General features: G+C 37.5%; 1 protein-coding gene and 1 long non-coding RNA gene across 4 annotated transcripts; one reads left to right on the top strand and one right to left on the bottom strand.

Moving 5' to 3' along the window:
- Nucleotides 1-876: 876 nt before the first annotated feature.
- On the bottom strand, nucleotides 877-22,138 carry LOC108711410 (GA-binding protein subunit beta-1). 3 transcript variants are annotated; one of them, XR_001934897.2, is made up of 11 exons: nucleotides 21,799-22,138; nucleotides 15,871-15,978; nucleotides 14,350-14,517; nucleotides 13,754-13,948; nucleotides 12,402-12,513; nucleotides 10,456-10,572; nucleotides 7,134-7,322; nucleotides 6,463-6,578; nucleotides 4,938-5,038; nucleotides 2,486-2,542; nucleotides 1,649-1,727 (listed from the first exon to the last, which is right to left on the bottom strand). XR_001934897.2 is itself a non-coding variant. In XM_018253126.1 (10 exons), exons 2-10 carry the CDS (start codon nucleotides 15,976-15,978, stop codon nucleotides 1,575-1,577), a joined length of 1,215 nt encoding a protein of 404 aa, XP_018108615.1. In that variant the 5' UTR covers nucleotides 21,799-22,138; the 3' UTR covers nucleotides 877-1,574. The 3 variants fall into 3 exon arrangements, 2 of the variants coding, with proteins under 2 accessions (XP_018108615.1, XP_018108616.1); XM_018253126.1 differs by lacking the exon at nucleotides 4,938-5,038 and having other exon boundaries at nucleotides 877-1,727; XM_018253127.1 differs by lacking the exons at nucleotides 2,486-2,542; nucleotides 4,938-5,038 and having other exon boundaries at nucleotides 877-1,727.
- LOC108711412 lies at nucleotides 21,237-22,496 on the top strand. Its single transcript, XR_001934898.2, has 2 exons — nucleotides 21,237-21,757; nucleotides 22,122-22,496. It is a non-coding gene; the product is annotated as an uncharacterized LOC108711412 (long non-coding RNA).
- The last annotated feature ends 1,682 nt before the right edge of the window (nucleotides 22,497-24,178 follow it).

Genomic DNA, 24,178 nt, shown 5'->3' with positions numbered 1-24,178 from the left:
ATTAATAGAAACAATGACATTTTGCCTATTAAAAAGTGGTCATTTGTAACTTTTCAGTGTGCATTAATTGAAAACGTTCAGTGTGTTTTAAAGTTGTTAGTAAATGTAGTTGCTATTGAAACAGAATCCTCCTGTCCCTTGCTTTTTACACTGCAATGCTGCTTCTGACAGCAGGCTCCACTGAACCAATGTAGCAAGAGTCGACTCTTTTGGGTCTGTGGTTATCAGGAGGAATACAATGCATTGTGGGAATAGGATGGAGGCAATAATAATCAGAACACTACTTCCTGCTTTGCAGCTCTCTTGGTTTCCACTGATTGGTTACCAGGCTGTAACCAATCAGTGACTTGAGGTCATAATGGTTTGCTTTTGAATCTGAGCTGCATGCTGAGGATCAATAGAAAACTCACTAACAATTATGTCCCATGTGGCCCCCCTTAAAGTAGCGGACTAACTCCGAGTTAGATAGCTGAAAAACAGGAAGTAGTGTCCTGGCTATTATGTTACACATCCATTTAGCCTTTATACATTACATTTTTGGCTAACTATATTAAAAACATTTATTTATTTTGCACAGCCTATTTGCCCAGTTTATATTTTACGCTGAACCGTTCCTTTAAATTCCCTGACAGTTTTAAGACATGTACTGTATACTACCAAGTAGCTTTGAATTGCAGTTTCTTACCTAGTTCCACTTTTAGGGTAAGCTCAGGACAGATGTACCACCTCTTATTTAAACAGTTACCAAGGATAGAGGAGTAACAAAAGGTTAGCATCCATTATTGACAGACAGTGGGATCCGGTAACATTATTTTGCCATTTTATCAGTTCTGTAATTGGAAGGATGTGACATGAAAAACAAACCGGACTACTGGGTTAACTTTCAATGTGTGTGTATATTTGAGGGTTGTGCATTGTTGAAGGATAACCAAGGCTTACGTATGCAGTTAGAATATACAAAACCATGCAGCGTATGTACAAAAAGTTCTCTCTCTTTTTCTTTAAAAAATATTAGCTTCATATACAAGTTAATCTACCTGGATGTTCTGGAAATAAGATATAAAATTTTTTGCTTACTTGGGAGAAAAAAAAAAAGTTTTCAAATAGAGACAAATTGAAAAGCTGTACAGCGATTTCCACTAGGAGACATCAATGTCAAAGGCCCTGTTGATCTGATTGTAGAAAGCATTGCGGTCTGAGAAACGGGTGCACGTGGTTTACCAAAACAGCTTTGGCAAGTTTGCCATGTCAAATTTATCTCTACTAAAAACAGATTGGAAAAGAAAAATCACCTAGAATGTTATTTCTGCATCTTTCAGAAAATCAGCATCAACTTAAATGCCAACAATTAAAAAAAAAAAAGGGGGGGGGGGATCCAGAGTATATACAGTATTTCCATTTTAAATACTTCTCACAAAGAGGGGCTATGGTAACACCAGCATTTGTATAATTCATGGACATATAAAAGTCTGAGGTTCTCTCAGGGGCTGGGTTGTGTTTCCATCTGTAGCCATACAGTGCATAGCTTGTCTTCTTTTCAAATGAAAACGAGTGAGTCCATGCTGGGTAGATACTTAAACTACTTCTTTGTTAGTCTGCAATCTGGTCATAGCTTCTAGCTTCTGTCTGTAGGCATCTGCTTCTTGTTCCTTCTTTAGAAGCTGCTGCCTGTACTTCTGGGCTTCCCGGTTGGCGTCATCAAGTTGCTTCTGAAGTGTTTCTCTTTCCTGCACACAAAAGGTAGAATACAGGATTCCTGCATTAGCTGCCCTCTATGTATTCCCTGAGAAAACTGATGTGGCGATCGTCAGACAGACTTAAAAGCATGCGGTATGAATCAAGATTGTCTTAAAATCATTGGTCGTTGTGCTTCGATGGACTGGGCTGGTCCCTGAGCTCTAAGTCACACCATTGTGGCTACTCTGTACTGGACCTATCCAGTTTACAAAGTGGAGTCTGCCTACATATCTAAATATCCTATGAACACTTACTTCACTTTGCCATTATTATTCTTTATTTGCAAAGTATATAAAAATAGATTTTTATTATAAATAAGAGTGAATACATTAAGCCTTGCTCATTGAGATGCTCCATTTTAAATCATAGATTCGCTCTGCACATTACTTTGGTGTGAAATAGCACAAAATCATGGCTCTTGGAGGCTGCTAAACCATGGCTACATCTTTAATGCTCACATTGCTACTTCTTTAGACCTCAACAGAACACAACAGAGCAGTGTAGACTGCGACAAATGAATAACAAATAGAATTCTAAGCAGAAATTTAAAAAAAGACCATGCATAAAAAAATAAATGGCAACAAACTTGGTGTTTGAAACATAAAAAAAATTAATTATAAACCAAAAATGGAGAGAGAGAAAAAAAAAATCACAAATATAGATTTGAAAAGATTTTGGAGATTCTCTCAGAAATATAAAATAAAAATACATTTGTTTTTTATTTTTTCTAAAAATTCTGTAGTTGTACCTGAGAGAACTCTTGAGTATTCACAATATAGTATTCTGATCCAGAAGTTTCTGGAATCTGGCAGATTAAACAAGAGTTACAAATGAACCCACATCAAAACAGAGTAAATCCCAACATTTATCCATAAAAGGTGCTGATGTTAAGTGCAGAAGACCGCTGATGTTATCAAATCGCTAATCTTGGAATTTCTACAAACATGGCAACATTTTTTTTTGCATGTATGGCACAATGGGATATCAGAAGCCAACCCTATTCTACCCAATATTCAGTTAGGGAAATATATGTAGGATATATAGAAACATGTATAATGTATATGTAAGGGTTGCGTTACTGTGACTGTAAACATGTTTGCCTTACTTTGAAATTGAGTCACAGTTGACAACTTGAGATCAGCATCAATTAATTAAACCTCTATTATTTAAACATTCTTCCAAAAATTGTTAACATAAAAGAGCTCAGAAGCAGATAAATTGATATTCACGTAAACAATATTATTGAAATAAGATTTTTTTTCCTTCTGTAAATCTTCCACCAAAATGTATCTCATGTTTGGGCCTATTTAATCAATGATTATGATGCTTTCTCTCCTCCTGGAGCACCTTTTCACCCTAAAACAATTTATTCAACTAAAATAAAATGTGGCATGTTTAGCATGAACCATGTGGTTGGTGGTCAATTAGTTTTCTTTTAATTAGAGTTATTAAAATCTTTCCTACTGACATTGGATAAAGACAGGAACTCAATTGGAAATAGTCCTAAAGGATTAAAAGGACTAGTTCCGCTGGAATGTTTTTTATTTAGGTCAATGCAATGGTTATATTTGTTGATACAAGCTGTAATAACAACTAGTAAAGATGCATGCATCCATTCAATATACTGATTCACAATGCTGTGTACTCCCAAATGCAGTGCGTTATTTTGTTTGGGGGAAAACACGGTGCATTTTCTATAAAAAAACGACTGATTAACCAGAAAAAACAGCAGCAGAATACTATTTAATATAATAATAATATAGATTAGTGGGACCCTATTTGTAAAGCTATGCTCTCGGATATCCCAGAGGCAATAAAAAAAAATAGATCACAATAAACCCACCACAATAAGGCACCGAGTGTGAGGATAGATGACCACTCATTAACAACTCTAAGGGGGTTATTTATCAAAGGTTGAATTTAAGAGTTTAGGTGAGTTTAATTTTACTCTAATAAACTCGATTGTACTCACAACTCAAATGGTAGCTTATTTATGAAAAAACTTGAACGAATGTTACCGTCCAAAAAACCTGAATCGAATTTGAACGCAATGTGACGGTTAGAAAGGCTATGGACTTCTTCAAATAGGTCAGGGGACCTCTGCCATTGACTTCTACATGAACTCGGCAGGTTTTAGATGGCCTATCTAATTTAAGTTACTTCCAGGGTAAGGGGATGATAAATCTTGGATACAAATTCCGAATTCAAGTTGGTGGTTTTAAACTCGAAATTGTGAGTTTTGACCAACAAACCAACTCGTAAATTCGAATTTACCATTCAAACCTTAGTAAATCTACACCTAAAGCAAGTCTTTTCAGAGATATGTATAGGTTTTGACACATCACAGTATTGGAACCTAATTACGGTTAAGCATTTTATTGTAAAAGGTATGGGATATATTATTCTGAAACCGGTTATCCAAACAGCTCTAAATTATAGAATTATCATTTCCCATAGAGTCCTATTTGACCAAGTGGTTTGATCTTCAGAGTAAACTAAGCTAGCATAACTCTGTAATGATGGTAAAACTGTCCTGGGTTTATTATTACTCTGTAAATATTTTTGTAGCAATAAGGCATAGTACTCCAAATAACAAAAAAAACCCAGGTCCCAAGCAATAGATAACATATCCCATACCTGTATATGGAGATATCAGTTGAGATAAGCTTTCAGGGATGTGCCTAGTGACGTACCATTGGCTTACCTGCTGGCCTTTCTAATCTTTGCCAACACGGTCAGACTAGCAACACTACCAAAGTGCCGGCAGGTGCCGAGAGGCTCTTTCCTTGCTGTTGGAAATTGGCCTAAAAATTTAGCCTAAAAAAACCCTCTTGTTCATGGATAGTATGGGATAAAAACACATATTCACTCCTCTGTACATCATACATTCAGTGCTAAATATTTGTAATTAAAAAAAAATAATATAACACATTAGCTTACTCAAGAAACGATAAAGTGTGTACACAAACCACTTCCTCTGGAGCCTGCAACTCTATTAGTTTAAGGCCTTAGTAGACACTAAACATTTAGAGTGCTCTCCAGTTTTGAGCACCGCACTATATTCCAGGTGCTTTTTTCGAGTACAATTTCAAATGAGCTTTAATTCTTAAGACAGGTGTGACAGATCATTCCAATAAAAGAGGTGGTGCAAATATTATAGGGAACACCCAAAGTGCTGATAATGTAAAATAACTGCACACCTGGGATAGCTGAAGGCACTTGATATCACATCATGTAAATGGGAAAAATCAGATTCAAATCATTGATTATGTATATTCATTAGGTATCGCTCTTCCACATACTGCACAATAAAGAGGAACACATTATCAGACCATAAAGAAGAATAATGAGCTTTATAGATTACTCAGAAGGTTAATTCATTTTAATGGATCAATAAACTTTAAAACTGTATTGTTTGATTAGCGTAATATGGGGGAAAACATGATAGGCATATGGGCTGATTTAGAATAGATCAAACTGGGGGAAATATGAAAGATTACCAGCAGTTCTATCTATTTTAAGATTTAGCAAAATGTAGCCGATGCCTAGGATAATTAAGCAGAAGGTATTACACTGCTTTGTGAAACACCATTTTGCTCTTTGGGTACCATTCTGTACAGGCCCAGATTGGCAATCTATGGGTTCTGGCAAATGGCAGAAGGGCTGCTGGAATATGCCAGAGACAGTCACTATTTATTGGGCTGGTGGGGGAAGTTTGGGCCTCTGTGTGGGCTGTTTGGGCCTCTGTATTCTTGAAATAGTGCCTATTTTGATTCTTAGTTCAGACCTTATTCCAGAACAGAAAATAATAGCTGTATGCAATCACCCATCCAAATCCTTATTCCCTGATGACACGGAGGAAGAAAGGATTCAGACAATTATTTATATATAATTTGCAACAGGGTAGACAACATGGTGAACCTGGGGGGCAGGGAGAATTAATAGAAGATTAAAAAAAAATGGGGGATTACAAAGTATCATAAAAACATGTCTCTAATCTACCAATGCCAAACTAGGTTTCCAATACTTACTATACTAGTTCCTGTACGGTTAATTCCTAATAGTCTTTTGTTTGAAATAGTCAAACTATAACTTGGATATAAAACCTTGTTAGATAGAATGACTATCCAAGTACTGACCAATACACATATCAGGGTGGAAGTCATAATCCACATGATTCTATGGGGGTTATTTACGAAGACATTTTTCCCATTTGTTTTTAATAGAACCTAACGCCCACGCATTTAACTAATTTATCCAAAAAAAAAAAAAAGAGGAAAAGTCACAAAGTCTTAATTCGAATTGTATGACTTTTACGAATTTTACGCCTTTTTCGAGTTGTAGCCCAAAAACCTTGACTTGTATGAAAACCAGCACAGATGACAATGTCAACAAACATCTTCAAATTGTAAAAGGGACATCTTCCATTGACTTCTACATGACCTTGACAGGTTTTAGCTTGACTATTTTCAGATTTAGACTTTTAGCAGCTTTGGAGTATAATAAATCTCTAAAAATTCGAGGTTTTTTTCCTTTAAAAATTTGAGTTTTTCCCCATTTAAAAACGCGACCAGAAAAAAAAACGAGGTTTAACAAATAAGCCCCTACAACTGGTATTCATTTGCTGCATCCTGTTCAGAAGTACACAAAAAAAATGAGCACTCATTTAGAAAACTGCAGAAAGAAGGAAAGAAGACTGGATTTAAGAAATAATATTTACCGTACCTCAATTTCTCCAGATTCAACCCGATTTTCAATGATCTCAATGCACTGCCTTTTAGTGGGAGGCTCTTCGCTGATTACAGTTTCTTCAGCAATGTCTGTCGCTGGTACGGTCAGCACTAAAACACATGTATATATTCAATATCATATGCAAGTGGTTTTTGAAAAGTTGTAGGTAAATAAATTACATCTAATGGAACATTCAAAGTGTTTACAAAACTAGATGAACCAAAGCAGTAAACTAGATTGAGTTAATCCCTATAAATCTATAAAATGGACACACATACACTGTATTAAAGTAGTAAGTATGTCCACTGCCTTGTAGCATAATAGGCATTAACAAAAAAAAAAAACATACCTGTTCCATTTCTAACCCTTCTTCTACTTCTCTGGTCTATTACACATTCCACCTGAAACTTTTGCCAAGGCCACATTGTGAAGGATTGCACTTCTAAAGTGCAGGAATAACATTTTGGTATACTTAACATAACATGAGGGTACTTTTTTAGGGTCTTATCTTACCACTATACAATCTAACCCATGGTAATTGATTGGTTCATTTCATACAATTGGACCACTGCATAAGGTCAGATGCTATGACACTATCCCTTTGTAAATACTATAGAATAACCCATCAGTTTGTAGAAACTGACCTTTATTAGCACACAACTCACCTTGCTGACCATCTGGCATTGTTACAATAATTGGCTGACCCATGCCACTGTTTGGAATCGCAGACTGGAGACTGCCAAGATGAATGCCATCTGTAACTATTGTAATGACTTGTTGGCCTCCTGAGCTAACAACTTGTTGGATTGCTCCATCTACTGATTCAGCAGTCACCACTTCTTCTGTGGCCACTACTGTAAATTAAAAGATAAAGCAGATGTTTCAGCATTGCCAAAAGTACTTATCGATAGATCAGTTACTGCTCCAGCAGAGCTTACAATCTAAGGCCTCTATCACTTTTACACACACAAAGGTCACTCTTATCAGGAGCCAGTTAGCCTTCCCGCATATTGTTGCAGTGCAGGAGGGAAGACACACATGCAGGTATCTGTCTGGAATTGAACCGGAGAACCCTAAACTGCAAGGCAACAATACTCACCACTGCACCATGATGTTGCCCAGAACAACCGTGTTTTATTTTTCGCCATGAGGAATATGCAAGATTTGCAAAGATATATAATGAAGTGATTCCTTATGGATTACATTTAACAAAAAAGGCATACCCCTATGCAACATACACAGCTTTCCTTTTTTATATTTTCATATAAATACACAGTATGCACATCCATGATTTCAGATATTAGCGGATATAACTTGGTGGTACATGTAAAACAACTTTAAAAAAAAAAATGTCTTTATTAAACATACCTGAAAGCAAGCAGACAATTTGAGCTGCAATTTCAGTCACAAATTGGAGTTATTCAAACCTGGTCAATAAGATCTGTTCTTTGATTTTTTTTAAAGATTTTGTGAATAAAAGTGGAAGCTTTTCTATCTATGCAGTAAATGTAAAGTCAGAATCTTTGCGTCACGACTAAGACTTTAGATCTGACATATTTTGACAATGGTGCAGTCTTTCATCTCTATAATTAATGATACCATTATTTTCAATTGCGGAATCCACTTTCTTCCTCTGGAGAAAGATTACCAGTTAGACGTCACTACCCGGAAGGAAAAGAAATTTGTCCTCAAGTTCATAGTACTGAAATAATGCACAAATTGTGCTGCACAATCATATGCTAATGTAAAAGCAGAAGAGAGTAAAAGCAAACATGCAAAGCTTTGATTTTTACATTTCACAGCTAGGTGCAATAGTGACTAAGAGACAGAAATATATAGATACATTTTTTTTAGCATCTAATAATTGTATTTGTACACAGACAAGCAGATTTTGCACGGGTAAAACTATTTCTAACATCTGTATGTAATCGATTTTCAGATTAAAATCTGCATGTGTGGTCACACCTAAACCTGGGTTAATTGTAAATGCCTAAACTTCACGTTTGCCTAGGAATACATCAGAGCAATGTAGTCATCCATGCTGGTTGTTCTTCTGCTTGGCATATGTGGCCAGTTCAACACTGTGTAAATTCTTTATTGCCCCCAGGAGGGGCCACAAAGCAGTGAATGAGGCCAGAAAGGAGGCCAGTTTGGATGAAATGTTGGGTGACTACATCTGCATATTCCCGGAACTATTGCAGGTGACCAACAGGACAAAATATTCACAAATGTTCATCATTTGCCCTTGACCAAACGCTGAACTATTTATGAAGGTAGCGACCCGAAAAAAATTATTATTTGTGAAAATTATTAATGGAAATTAATATATAAGCCAAAAACATCTTGATCTTCCTCCCCCTTTAATATATCAATGGTAAGAATGGACGATTGTGTCCTTTTCATGCACTTTGAACACTGTGCACTGCATTCTAAATGAGGTCTATGATCCAATAAGAGATCATAGACATAAAGGGGGTGAAATTTACTAAAACAAAAGAAACTTTGAATCACAGTTTTTTTAATGATTTGATAAAAATAATGTTAAGAATTGTGTTCCTGAGAATGACACATTATGTATCTATGCAGAATACCTTAACAATGGAGAAGGAATCAAGCATATCAAGAAGTCAGATATAATCCAGTGTAGAAAAATACATGTTTAAACAATTAGGGTTTAAAATGGAATCACCTTTAAAGGAATTGTTCAGTATAAAAATAAAAACTAGGTAAAATAAAAAAATGTTTCTAATATAATTAGTTAGCCAAACATGTACTGTATAAAGGCTGGAGTGACTGGATGTCTGGACAGGAGCTCTCTTGGTTTCCACTGACTGTTTATAAGATACTTGAAGTACAGCACCGGCCGTATTGTGAATAAAAAGCCTTTATTAGATATACATGGCAACAATCTGGATACAGCGACGTTTCAGGCCCTCTTTGGTCCTTTCTCAAGCTGACTGTCCACTGACTGGTTACCCTGGTAAATTTGAAGTAACCAATCAGTGACTTGAGGGGGGGCACATGGGCCATAACTGTTTTTGAATGTGAGCTGAATGCGGTGTATCAATTGCAAACTCACTGAACGGTTATGTCCCATGTGGCCCCCCTTCAAGTTGCTGACTAACTCAGAGTTGTAGAGCTGAAAAGCAGGAAGTAGTGTTCTGGCTATTATGTTATACATCCAGTCACTCCAGCCTTTATACATTACATTTTTGGCTAACTAACTAACCAACATTTTTTTTTATTTTGCACAGACTATCTATTTATCCAGTTTTTATTTTTACACTGAACTACGTGTGGCATGATTATTTAAAAATCGTATTATTTAAATAATCCAGGGCAAGGACATGCTTTGGATTACTGGCCCAAAGCAGTAAGAATGTTCAGAAGCTCTGGTGTAAAGTATACATTACAGAAGAAACTCCTGCACACCATTACCTTGATTTACATGATTAATATACTAAAAATAGGCACAATCACATTACTCTCATTATATTTGTCTGGCATGAAAACTACCTAGTCGTGTTTTCTCTACATTTAGGGGCAGATTTATCAAGGGTTGAAGTGAATTTGAGGGAATTTTCGAAGTCCAAAAATTCGAAAATCGAAGTAATTTTTTGGATACTTTGACCATCGAATAGGATACTACGACTTTGAATTTACTTCGAATTCAAAGTAAAATAGTTTGAATATTCGATAATTGAAGTACTGTCTCTTTAAAAAAAACTTCGACTTCAATACTTCGCCAAATTAAACCTGCCGAAGTGCTACGTTAGCCTATGTGGACCTTCTACAACCATTTTCTAAGTCTTCTAAGTTCGATCGAATGATTTTACTTTGATCGTTCAATGGGCAAATTCGGCGAAAAATACTTCGACATTCGAATTCAAAGTATTTTAATTTGATGATCGAATTTCGAAGTATTTTACACTTCGAAATTCGTCCCTTGATAAATCTGACCCTTATAGTCAAATAATCATAACTAACCTGGTGTTTCAGAAGAATTGGACAGAGGAGCAGAAGCCTCGGCTAAAGCAGCTAATGTAGCTAAAACAGATGTTGATGAATTGCCAAACTGAACAGTTGATGATACACCGTTGTCATCTACAAAAAAAACAAAGCCATAATGTTGTACAAATGCAAGAGATAAATGAACTAGAGATTGTCCCTTAGAAAAAAGCTATTCTTGTACAGTGCCTTGCAAAATTATTCAGATCCTTGATCAAATCTTTACATTACTGCATAAATTATACTAACTATTTTGTTCACAAAAAGTGAAGTTTGGGCAAAAGGCCAAAAGAACAAAAATATGAATGTCCTATAATGAGCCAATGTCCAGATGTCTCCCCAATACTGAATCTGAGGCACAATTACAAAGTTCAGGTGCATAATTGGTCAATGGTTTAAATACTTTTTGCTATTTTTTTTTGTAGTTACCTACATGGTGAGTATGACAAGTCCCAGGTGTAAAGTGCAATTATAATATATTTAAACTGATTTACAAAGCAGTAACTTTACAAAACATTGCACAGTAATAATTTTTAAAAATCTAAAATAAATATTTAGACAGTTTGCTAGATGCACAGCATTATTCAGTGGCAGGTGAAATAAGATCATTTTATATGCTAAATAAACCATTTCACATCATATAAAAATATTTACATCTAATATTATTATACATATAATTATAAAGCAACACACTACAACTATTTGCAGAAAATATATTAAAGCGATACGGAAATCAGAAAATATATATTTTTTTTTTATTATCCATCATAACATTGTCTTTGAATGCTATTTATAATTTTTCCATAAAAGTATTTGCCTGATGCTTTTACATTACCTTTCTTACTACCCTGTTCCTCTATGAGGGGGCTGCCATATTTGTGCAGCAGTAGTCTGTTAGCATTAGAAACTCTTAGAAACTGAAAGGCTGAGATGGGACAGTCAGGTTGGCAAAAGTCAGGTTTAGGAACATGAAGTAATAATTACGTACAAAAGCAGAACTATCAGCGAAAAACGATCAACATGACCTATGGGTAACTTTTAATGTAGATTAATATTTTGAAAAGAAAATTTTTAGTTGCAGTATCACTTTAAAGGGACTCTGCCATGATTTTTATGGTGTTGTTTTATTTCTAAATTACACGCTTTACACTCCAAATAATTCACTCTACCATGTAAAACGTAATTTCTAACCCAACAAGTGTATTTTTTTTATTGTAATAGGCAGCCACCTCAGGTAATTATGCCTGGTCATGTGATTTCAGAAAGAGCCAGAGCTGCACTGTGGAACTGCTTTCTGGCAGGCTATTGTTTCTCCTACTCAATGTACCTGAAGGTATGGGACATAGATTTTTACTATCGAGTGCTGTTCGTATATCTACTAGGGAGCAGTTATCTGGTTACCTTCAAATTATTCTGCTGATGCAGAGCACAAGTCACATAACTGGAGGCACCTGGGAGACTGACATTATGTCTAGGCCAATGTCAGATTTGAAAATTAAATATTGAAAAATCTGTTTGTGCTTATGAAAAAAGTGTATTTCAGTACAGAATTCTGCTGGAGCAGCACTATTAACTGATGTGTTTTGAAAAAAACATTTTCCATAACAGTATCACAAAGTCATGTGAATTTCTGATAATCTATTACAAACTACAAGGCTAGTACCCCACCAGATGATTCTAATTATGTCCCAATTATATCCATGTTTTTCTGTTTAGACATAATAGTATTAAGGATGGATATTGAAATAGGATTTGTGGTCCTGCTCTCTTTCTAGAATGATGTGACTGTAAGCTGAACAATAACAAGCCAAAATGAGCAGGTACATTTTCATTTTAGTGGTTTCTAATTCAATTAAATTAGGAAGAAGAAAACACAATACCCACAGTATATTTTGAAGGCTGCATGCATACTTTTTGCACCTTACCAGTTAGGTTCACTACTCCTCCAGGTCCAATAAAGAATTGTGGTGTAGCTGTATGTATCGTCACAGTGTCTGGACTTTCTGGATTTGTATTAATTTGGTTCTGCATTGCAATCTACATAAATTCGAAAAGTCAAATTATGAACAAAACCAAAATTAAGATACATACATAGATGGCAACAGTTACACTTTAAAGTATTATATATTGAAATTTATTCTCAGGCTTCAAATGGTTTAATCTGTAAACATGTAAATATTACCACAGGTAGTTTAATGAAGAACATGTAAATATGCCTATATAAACAGTGACAGTGATAAACACTTGATTCATAGTTGACCTCCCCAGTCCTCTCTATCCCACTTTACTAATCTGTGTTGACCACTTACACAGTTTCAAGCAGAGAAAGGCAGGGTTGGGGGGGGGGGGGGGGGGCAAAGTCATAACTGGATGAAAGCAAGATTTATATAGGTATTCCATGCCCAAAACCTTTATTATCTTTCCCATCAATATACATCTTCATGCAAATAATGTCAACATTTTCCCTGGATCCTGAGGATTTCTAAGTCCTACTGTAAATAAAAGTAGAGCAGGGAGCTATCAGGGAAATCAACATGCCAGCTATATGAGCCAGAAGTGGCGGATCAACAAGGTTCAGAAATTTTTAATTAAAATTATATCACATGATACATAGTCCCACACCCTGCCCTAGCGCCTAAACGAGGTACCCACATCCCCTCGCATTGTTGGTAAATCACAAAAAATCCACCAGGAAACCCATTCAGACAAAGCATGCAGCAGACCTGTCTTAAAGGAATAGTTCAGCGTGAAAATAAAAACTGTGTAAATAGATAGGCTGTGCAAAATAAAAAATGTTTCTAATATAGTTAGTTAGCCAAAAATGTAATGTATAAAGACAGGAGTGACTGGATGTGTAACATAATAGCCTGAACACTACTTCCTGCTTTTCAGCTCTATAACTCTGAGCTAGTCAGCGACTTGAAGGGGGGCCACATGGGACATACATGTTCAGTGAGTTTGCAATTGATCCTCAGCATGCAGCTCAGATTCAAAAGCAACAGATATGACCCATGTGGCCCCCCTTCAAGTCTCTGATTGGTAACTAGGGTAACCAGTCAGTAGAAACCAAGAGAGTTGAAAAGCAGGAAGTTGGGCTATGTTCTGTTATGTTAGACATCCAGTCACTCCAGCCTTTATACATTACATTTTTGGCTAACTAACTATATTAGAAAATGTTTTTATTTTGCACAGCCTATCTATTTACCCAGTTTTTATTTTTACAGTGAACAATTCCTTTAACCACCAAAATGCACTTAATGGAGGAAATTAAAATTACCTGAAGAATTTCAGCAAGGTCCTCATTTCCATTATCTACTGAGATGTCAAAAGCAGTTTTACAAAACTTGCTTTGGCTATGTACATCTGCACCATATTTTATTAAGAGTTCAACGACTTCTTGGTGATTGTGTTCTGTGGCCCAGTGAAGAGCAGTCATTTTTAGCATGTCTTTGGCATTAATATCAGCACCATGCTATAGGGATAGAAAATGGAATTCATTTAAAACCGATAAAATATTTGTCATGCTAATTTTTACCTGTTTTTTTACAGTGTGATATCTTAATCCAGACATTCTGATTCCCCTTAGTATTAAATTAATCTAAGTGGCTTGCTTGTTTAGCTTGTCTTGATTGTAGCAAGGCAGTTCTTGTATGTGTGGGATATATATATATATATATATATATATATATATAAAATATATAGATATGATAAGGGTTATTTAATAGCAATGCAAATTGTTGCTATGGTTCAGTAACTAGGGAGACATTGTACCTTTTTTCAACACAAGCCCTACTGAAGCATACGCTAGTTATGAAACGGTTAGTGAGTAATTCTACTAAATTGTGACTGGAAGAATTTCCTCTATCTACTCACCTTAATTAAAACTTCTACAATGTTTGCATGCCCCTCAGATGCAGCCATATGAAGAGGAGTCCTGTCAACTTTTGTACGGGCATCTCTACTGACACCTGCCCGAATTAAAACCTCCGTTGTTGAGTAGTGTCCATACTGTGCTGTTAGATGCACTGGCGAAGTTCCTAGCTGTAATCAAAAGAATGAGAGCATATTCATTAGGAAAAAATATATTGTTCAATTTCATACAAATATGTTGGTAATATTCACTCTATTGCCATGTAATGCAACTACAAAATGTATATGGAGCCGCATACACTCTATTAATGCAGTTGGGGAGCTTACTCCATTCATTGCTTCTCCAAAAAGATTATATTGTTGGTAAAGCAATAAATGGGGTAAGCTCCCCAACTATAAATAGAGTGTGTGCGGCTCCATATGAATTTTGCAGCTACTACGGGACCAAGCCAGCACCAGCAGTACAGAGTGAGAGAACATGTGTGCGGCAGAACTATAACACATGTAATGCAACTAAACACTAGGAAATGAAAATACCCTACATGCATGTTAGCAAAGATCTGTCATTTCATTTCCAAGTGCAACACAAAAAAAAAGTTATTAAAAAAGAGAACAGAGGGGGGGGGGAATACAGGGAAAAAAACAAAGAGAAAGGAAATACAGAAAGTGCACATGTGATTGTGGGATGTTTTATCCTAATGATTCCCATGTTATAAATATTTGGTTCCCCCAAATGAGAAAAGGGTAAGGCTGATAAGAAAAAAAGGATTGAATGGAAGGAAAATCTACGTCCCCCTCTTTGTGCTTTCCCTATGTGGAATTTCCTACAGAAAGCAGATGTACTGATAATTTCTCATTTCTGTCATCATCATGGTGTCAACTTTCTTTTTATAAACCTGAGCCACATGTGCTAGCTGGAAAAGTATACATGACATTTTTTTGGGTAACTGAAGAATGATCTCACCAGGGACACCAATGGATCCAATTAGTTCTCTGGTTGAGCTCTCTGTATGTGACGAGAGGCAGGTGTAGGTTGTGTAGACGAGCAGCTGAGCTCCAACGAGAAGAAAGAGTAGGAGCAGTATCCTGGAGGTGTCTTGCCCAGATAGGGACCCAGAGGAAGAGGAGCTAGGATAGATAGGTCCTAGTTCCCCCCATGCAAGGAGGACCCTGGTGCTGAACGTTATGGTATCCCTGACTCAAGGAGGAAGCAGGGTGTGTAGGCAACTTGTGGGGCCCATTAATCTGGGAATCTGAGTTCTGGCTACACTTTATGGGGAAGAGTGTGTGTGCAAGTAGCACTGTGGAAGATGTGATCAATAAATAAACATTCTTGAGTTTTACGTTTATTGGCTTCTAATGGTTTACTACAATCCATTAGAGTTGTTACGGTGGTCCACCTGAGAGTTGGACATGGTACAAGAAAAGAAAAAATGTGTGTAGAACATATACATCCACTGCCCACTGTGTCTGCCTGCCTTCATCCTAGAAAAAAAACTTTATTACTTGACAACAAATAATTACCCAATCTGTGGTAAAAGGAGCTCCTTTTGCCATTAATATACGAACTTCATCATCTTGGCCTGCTCGTGCTGCTTCTAAAAGCTTCTTTCCCAAATCAACCAAGGACATCTTTAAAAAAAATAAATAAAAAAAAGGTAAATGTATTTATGTAGTTATTTGAGCTAAAAAGAATGATTCAATCAAGTTCATGCCAAAAATGTTATCTTTATAAACAGTGTATAAGCGTCATAAAGTACGAAGGTGTTAAAATGCAATGCAATGCTGCTTTTTATACAATACCAATACATATGTTAAAGGACAGCCAATGTAAAAATACATTCTTTATAATTGACTGAAAACAATGTATGATTGCTTTTCTTAATGGTGAGAACAGAGGGAAGGGATATAATTCTGTTTTGCACATGAATAGGGTAGCGGTTACTAATGAAGCGGAGCGGTGTAACCTTCCCATGCACTTATCCAAGGTTAAAATGCCCTTAAATGTGTCATATCTACGGCTAGTTCATCTCCTCTTCATAATAAAATAATGTTATTCAAAGATAAAATCATAGACCATTAATCTCAATGTGGCAACATTCTTCAGCATTTAACAGCATTAAATAAGGCAAATTTGGCTTGTATTCTGCTAGGACCAATGTCCAGCATTCATTGGGTTAATTACAAATGTACATTAATGATCTCACACCATTTTCACTTGCCCTATCCTGCAGAGGGGCAATAAAAAGCTGCCCAGAGCAGGGAGAGACTCAGGCAGGAAGTGATGTCACACCATGTTAATACTGCAGCTCCTATCCTAAACAAACAGAGTTTCTAGAGCTTTTTACTCAGGTATGGTAAAACATTCTACAGAATAAATATAGCATTCTAGCTTGCACTATTGCAGCTAATCTATTGGCAATAAAATGCCTCCGTAGCTTTCCTTCTCCTTTAAAAGGAGATGGTAATAGAATAACAGGGTAATAACAAGAAGGTATATGGTAGATTAAATAAAATATGGGAGTCACCAATGAACCCTGTTGAGGGGAGAGCAGTGGAAAATTAAATTAAATAAATAAAAAGCCCTTCTTAAAAGCAGTGTCACAAAGGGCAATCAAAATGCAGGATACATGCCATGGATCACTTCTCATTGTGGCTGTGGGAAGCAGAGAAGGTTGCTGGGAGCTTCATGTCAGTGGAGTGCAATCTGCAGCTATATCTTCTATCTGCACTAAATTGAATAACACGGTGTTCACATAAATCTGAGAAGTTACTTTCCACATAAACGAAATTCCTACTTTTGTTTAAATAAAGTATGGTGGGCTTAAGGGGGTGAAGATTTTGCCTTCTACAAGTGCCAGTATTTGCATGGACTGAGTGAAAGCAAAACTTGATTTGTGAAATCCAATAAGCTTAATCCCATACAATTCTGTGCTCCAAGACTGTGCTAAAAACCAGGAATGCCAACTCCTTTCAATACATATTTAAACATGTGGTGCAAAAATGACTTTTTAAAACTATGGCTGATGAGAAGAAATCATCCAACAGCAACACAATAAAAATGGACAGATGAATTTAATTACCGCCTAACAGACACAGGAGGAAGGCAAACCATAACTTGAACAGCTTCCCATCTAAATCATGATAGACTCAAAGATGAAAAGCAGCTCATTATACAGAGGCTGCTCAGTAGACTGCTAATTTGTATTGCTTGTGCTATAAGTACAGGAAGAACGTGACTCTTCTTTCAGATTTTGTTAAAGAAATAAAAAAACAACCTACATATTTACTATAAGCACCAGGTATGTTCAGAGGGAGTATTAATAAAGCCTTACCCCAGTGGCAATCATTCATGATATGTGTTATTAGCTCTAGCCCAAAAGGGACCAGCCCAACAGTTTGAGAACTGCTGATTTATGCTAATTTACATGTTGTGTTTTTCTAAACTTGCTGAGAAAATGCCAATTTTGCCAGCACCTAATGCCATCGACATTAATGCACACATTATTGTTTGCTGGGTCTCCTCACCAATGGTCATATTCAGGATTTATTCACAGGTGCCTGGGGGTGGGCAAGTGGAATTTTTGTTCTATATAGGCCCCCTAAATCTACCCTTTTTACATTTGTTACATTTGAAACGTGTTGGTGTGACAGTGAGAATGTATTCAAGCTGTATTAAAAACAACAGACCAGGTGGGGTTTTATGTACATAACAAACACAACAAAAAACCCACAGCTGGACATATCAGAGATATACAGTAGCAATCTCAACAAAATGAAAGCCAGAAATTCTGCTTCAAAGAAAACTTTTTTTGATTTTTTTTTTTTTTATATCTACAGGCTTGAAATAAAATCTCCGTCAAATAAACAGATGTCAACCTGGCCTATTTATTGCCAAACCTAGGTCATGTTATGCCTAAAACAGGGATATTTTCAGGCGGGTGTTATGCCTTCTTAAACGGGGCAATAACAGTTATTTGGGTAATGTGTGTTTGAATTAGAAACACTACTACAGTTTATTTAAATATTCTAAACATATTTCAGAAACTTTCTGAGCTGAAGCACGGTCAGTTACAATAGTTATTGCAGTGATCATTCATTTACAAAGTCACTTTGCCTAAATATTCAAATCATATGATCTGCATGCCAAGATATCGGCTTCTAATGCTTCACCATTTAAGAACTGCTGACTAAATCATTTTTTTTCTGGTATGTGACTTACAAACCTCCTTCTTCACGGATAAAACCTGAGATGTTTTACAAAGATTCCAGACAGACATTATAAAAGCAGATAGACCAGCTTTCCTGCATTACACTTGTGCAATTGTAAAGTGGTAAATCCGCACATGAATATTAAATAAGAAACAAATACAGGACGTATAAGGGCCCACTACATTTGCACTGCTTACTGCTTAGTGGCATTGTGATGCCTAAATGTCCAGGGAACACTGTTGGGGATTTAATAAACAGGTCAGTAAAAAGCAAAGCTGTGCCTCTAGCTGAATGTAGGCAGCTAAAATTTGCTAGTGACAGACTCACCAGGCTGTTCTTGGTACTGGTGGTAATGAGTACATTAGCTTTGGCTGGGTTAAGCTCAGAGTATGGCATCCCTGTGAACTGTTGATTTCTCTCTTGACTATTCTACAGGTAATATCACCAGGCCTGGACTGGCAAATGCTAAAGGGCTGTGAGATGCCATAGACAGTCACTATATAGTGGGTTGGTGGAGGCCACTCTGCACTTGAAATGCCAATCAATTGAATCAAAGTCCGGACCTGATCATCACTACTGCTTATAAAGGCAAGATAAAACATTTTTTTGTTACAGATGAACCTTCTATACAGATGCTTAAAGGAACAGTAACACCAAAAAAATGTGTGTTTTATAGGAATGACAGTATAAAGTACTGTTGCCGTGCACAGGTAAAACTGGTATTTTGCTTTAGAAACACAACTATAGTTTATATAAACAAAGTGCCGTGTAGCCATGGGGGCAGCCATTCAAGCACAGGATACACAGTAGATAACAGATAAATTCTGAAGAATACCGCAGAGCTTTTCTGTTATCTGCTAAATATCCTGTGCCTTTTCTCCTTTTTCACTGTGGAATGGCTGCCCCCATTGTTTATATATACAATTGTAGAGTTTCTGAAGAAAATACACCAGTTTTTTCTTCAGGGCAACAGTACATTTTATGTTCATTTCTTTAAAACACTAATTTTTTGGTGTTACTGTTCCTTTAACTGCAAGGCAGTGGCCCCCTGCTGGCACAGTCCCTAAGGACACTCTGCAGTCACATAGACAATGAAATTGGCTGCTACCAGTAAACAAAACTGCAAACCAATCATTTGCAATAGCGGTGATATTTATAATGTGCTCAAACATGTTCAATGACAAACATTGAATGAGAAATTAAGCATACGTGCCATATGTTTAGAGGGTTTTTAAACATGTGTACAGCCTAGGACCCCTTGACTTTAAATGATTTCAGACCTAATATGCCCTCCAATGAGCAGCTAAGCATTTAAGTGTGCCTCGCAGGGCAGGTATATTATTGCATGAATGGAATTATTTCTGCAGACCTGCAGCCTCCAGATACTCCCTGATCTATCATTGGGTGTCAGTCAGGGTTGCCAGGTTGGCAAAGTGGGCTACTAAATTAAAAGACAGGCGGGATTTAAACGTACAAACTAGCCAAGGTATGGATTTAAGCCCTAATGTGCCAAGCCTTTGTCTCCCAGTGCATGTTGGGTAATGTAGTTTTTGTTTAACAATTTGCTGTATTTAACGTAAGACTACAATACCCAGCATGCAATGGGACTGACTTGTGTAGAAGCCGGGAGTTACCAGATTTTGGACTCTGTACCCAGGGCCGCCATTAGAAATCACAGGGCCCAGACAAAAACATTTTTGGGGCATCTTGGGCCTCGCCCACTCCACGCCACAGTTAAAAGACCACATAGACATCAGCGCTAAAAAAAGAGAACCCTCCCCCTACACACAAGTTATAAAAAGCTATTGATGGTCAGGGCCCCCTTTTAAGTTAAAAAAATTGTGGTGCCAGGGCCCCCCCTAAAAGTTTTTTTAAAAAAATTGGCAACCAGGGCCCCCCTATAAGTAAAGAAAAAAAAATAGGCACCAGGGCCCCCCTTACAAGTAAAAAAATTGGAGCGCAAGGAATATTTTTTTTAAAAAAAAAAACATTGGTGGCAGGGACCAGGAGATTAAACAAAAAAAAAACACACATTGGTGTTCCGTAGAATTGAACTTGTGGCTTCAGGACTTCAACTTCGCCTCCTATCGTGACTTTGGGTCTTTTCGAAGCTTTGGGACTTCTGCTTTTTGGCACTTCCGCATTTCGGCTGTTCGAGACTTCTAAAGGGCTTTGGCACTGTCAAGGGGGGCTCTTTCGAAAGGTTCAGCACTGCCGGGCCCCCCTTCAGGCCCGGGCCCAGTACACTTGTACCCCCTGTGCCCCCCCTGATGGTGGCCCTGTCCGTACCCCATTCTCCCTTCACTCTTAAGCTTTCTTGTATTTTCCAGTGACTTTCCCCAATTTCAGACTATTTTGGGGCAAAAATCTGCTGGCCACCAAAATGTCTAGAGGTTGACTTGTTTTACCAATATTTATTGAAATTGTATATGTATTAGAGCCTCATGGGGCCCCTATACCTCGTGAGCCCCCCTTTGTAGTTACTCCCTGGTGACGGGGCAAATCTGCCCCATTTTGCCTCATGGAATAATGTGAATCAATGAAATAATGTGACTCTTTTTTTCACTGCACATATTGTATTTTTTGGGCTACTTTTCAAGTTCCTCTTGGGCTCTTGGCTAGTTTTGGGCTGGTTTTGAAAATTAGATCTGCCAACCGTGTCAGTGTGTGCTGGGAGATGAAGTAGAATAGCAACTAAAGGGAGCCGACTGCGCAAGTATTAATAATAAATTTCCAGCTAGCCAGCCAGAGCCTCGTGTAAAGCGCTGCTAGCATACATCCAGGCCGATGCGTGAGGTAACAAAACACTTCAAACCTCATTATAAGGATTATCGTGACGATGATAACAAGTAATAAGCCAATTTATTAGTAATAAACAAAATATGCCATTAGCCGAGAATACGCTTGGCCGGTTTCATTTCCCGCCCAGTCGAAACCGCGGCCTTCAATGGCGCCTGTAGATGGTCAGACATAAGCCCTTCCCGCCTTTACAATTCCATGCGCCTCGGGACCCCCAGAGCCCAGTAAGCCCCTGGCACAGCCCGGGATCCCCGGAAACCCGCCGGCTTTAACGCAATAAACAGGAAATCGTTCGGATGATCTGGGTTCCGGGGGAAGTTGAATTATTTTTTACCACAGAAGAGATCAACTTCCACATCCGGTAGGGCCCGACACCAAACACTGACCTGGAAAAGATTCGGTAACCTGACAGAAACGTCTCCCAGCACTGCTTAAGCTTACCGTGTCCGTCGTATTGGTACCGTATCGGCCGCCCTGCGCTCCTCTGCTGGGGAGCTTTCCTTTCAAACCAAGCCGGTTTTACTTCAAACGCCTTCTCATCGGCGCCGAAAATCCCTGCAGAAAAAGTCCCCGCGTTTAGCGCGGAGGTGCACTATTTTTGTGTGCGCGCATAGCATTGGTTTCGTGTTTGGGAGGGTGGCACAGAGGCCTTTGCATTCGTGTTTTAATTTCAAATACATGCTTTTAATGCCTAGACGTTAACCTGATTCAAATGTGTTCTCGGTTTATTAAACATTTGTTCATAATCGTTTTTCTGATTACAGGAAGGAAAGTAGGTTCTGGCGGAGGGATACAATGTACAAGGCGACGACGCAGCTAGGTGGCGCATGCGCTGAGAGGAATCGAACTAGCGGCTTTTCAAGGAACTGTGGCTTCTTGAGGAGCTGCGAGTTCTGTTATCACGTGACACGCGGGAAACGGTTGGTTGGTTGCGGCTTTTCGACTTGTCTTCAGCTTGTAACTGGAGACGTTGCCACAACCTCTTGATGCTAGGCGTCAGTTGTTTTATTTAATTGTTCTGTCTATACGAGCATACATGGTTAAGCAGCGAACTGTGTTAGACAGCCACACTAAGTGATACTGACACTAAGAAATGAATTTTAGCATATGAATGTACATTAAATGTTACCTATAGGTCACGTTGGTCGTTTTTTGCTGAAAGGTTTGTTTTTGTATATAATTGTTAGTTGAAGTTCCTAAGCCTGACTCTCTGACACTCTGACTTTGCCAACCTGACTGTCCCATCTCAGCCTGTTAGTTACAGTTTTTAATGCTAACGGACTCCTGCTGCACAAATATGGCAGCCCCCTCATACAGGAACATGGGGGATCAGACCGGTAATGTAAAAGCTTCATGCAAATATTTATGGCAAAGTTAGAAGTAGCTTGCAAAGCCAATATTATAATATATAATAATTATTAAAAAAAGTTTAATTTCAGGTGTTAGTATCTCTTTAAGAGGGATGGGACATAAATGTTCAGTTTGTTTGTAATTAGTCCTTAAAGCAGGTCATATTCAAAAGCAAACAGTAATAACCCATGTGCCCTCCCTCAAGTTACTGCCTGGTAACCAATCAGTGGAAACCAAAAGAGCTGCAATGCAGGAAGTTCTGTTATGTTAGACTTCTGACTCATAGATTTGTGGTAGTTCCAGAGCTGTGGAGTTGGAGTCGCAAAATTGTTCCAACTTTAAATGCAAGCACTGAAAATAAATCGGATTTAAGAGCTTCTGTGAAGGAGGATAGGGCAGAAGCAATTCTGTTTCTAAGAACAATACTTTAGATAATTCGGGATTGTATTTAACAGCTATTCTACCGCTATATGCCAACTGCAATTAATCTACAAGTTGTTTTTGGTTTATGTAATTGAACTTAGATTCTGGTATAGAATTACCAAATTATGTGGTTTATATATTTGAGCTTTGGCAGTGATAAAATGCCATGTATGTTGTGCACTTAACTTCTTTCAGTTAATTTGGAAAATACATTTGTATATTAAAGGAGCAGTAACACCATAAATTAAAGCATTTGAAGTAATATACTGTTGGCATGGCAAAATCTGTGTGTTTGCTTCAGAAAGACTACTATCATTTATATAAATAAGCTGTTGTGTAGCCATTCAAGCCAAGGAGAAAGGCACAGGTTAAATAGAAGATAACAAATAAGCCCTGTCCAATACAATGGTCTTTTATCAGTTATCTGCTATGTATTTTTTTCCTACCTTGAATGGCTTCCCCCTGTGGCTACACAGCAGCTTGATTATATAAACTGTACTAGTATTTCTGCAGCAAACACACAGCTTTTACCAGTGCTGAGCAGCAGTACTTTATATTTTAATAACTTTGTTACACTTTCAATTTTTGGTGTTACTGTTCCTTTAAAAACAGGAGTTAGAGGTACCAAAAACTGAGGTGTTGGGATCAAAGAATTTATGTACCGACTCCACAGCCCTGGGTAGTTCCCGGTATTGCCCTTTGCACCACCTCGTTTAAATGGAATTGTGGTGTGAAATTAAATAGATGAATATTTCACTTATTGCTTTTCAGTAATCTTTAAAATGGTTATTTAACTGCTAGTCACTCCAGCATGAACCTCAGATGGATTCTTATTAGCACATCATTATGTTACATTGACAGTGTTAATGTCACTCTTTTGCTAGCTTTAGGAAGTGTACCATTCATGTCAAACTGTTGTGGCACTCCCTTCAGAGTGTTAGTGTATTGACCCGTGGCACCACTGCTTGTCCCTCTTGTCAGCTTCCACTTACAGCCATTAAAATCATAGTATAAGAAACGTGTTTCACTGTAATTGTCTTTCTCTACT

The sequence above is a fragment of the Xenopus laevis genome, chromosome 3L (assembly GCF_017654675.1).
Source record: "Xenopus laevis strain J_2021 chromosome 3L, Xenopus_laevis_v10.1, whole genome shotgun sequence".
Lineage (NCBI taxonomy): Eukaryota > Metazoa > Chordata > Amphibia > Anura > Pipidae > Xenopus > Xenopus laevis.
Note: the sequence above shows the minus strand (reverse complement) of the source record. Positions and strands in the feature narration are given on the sequence as shown.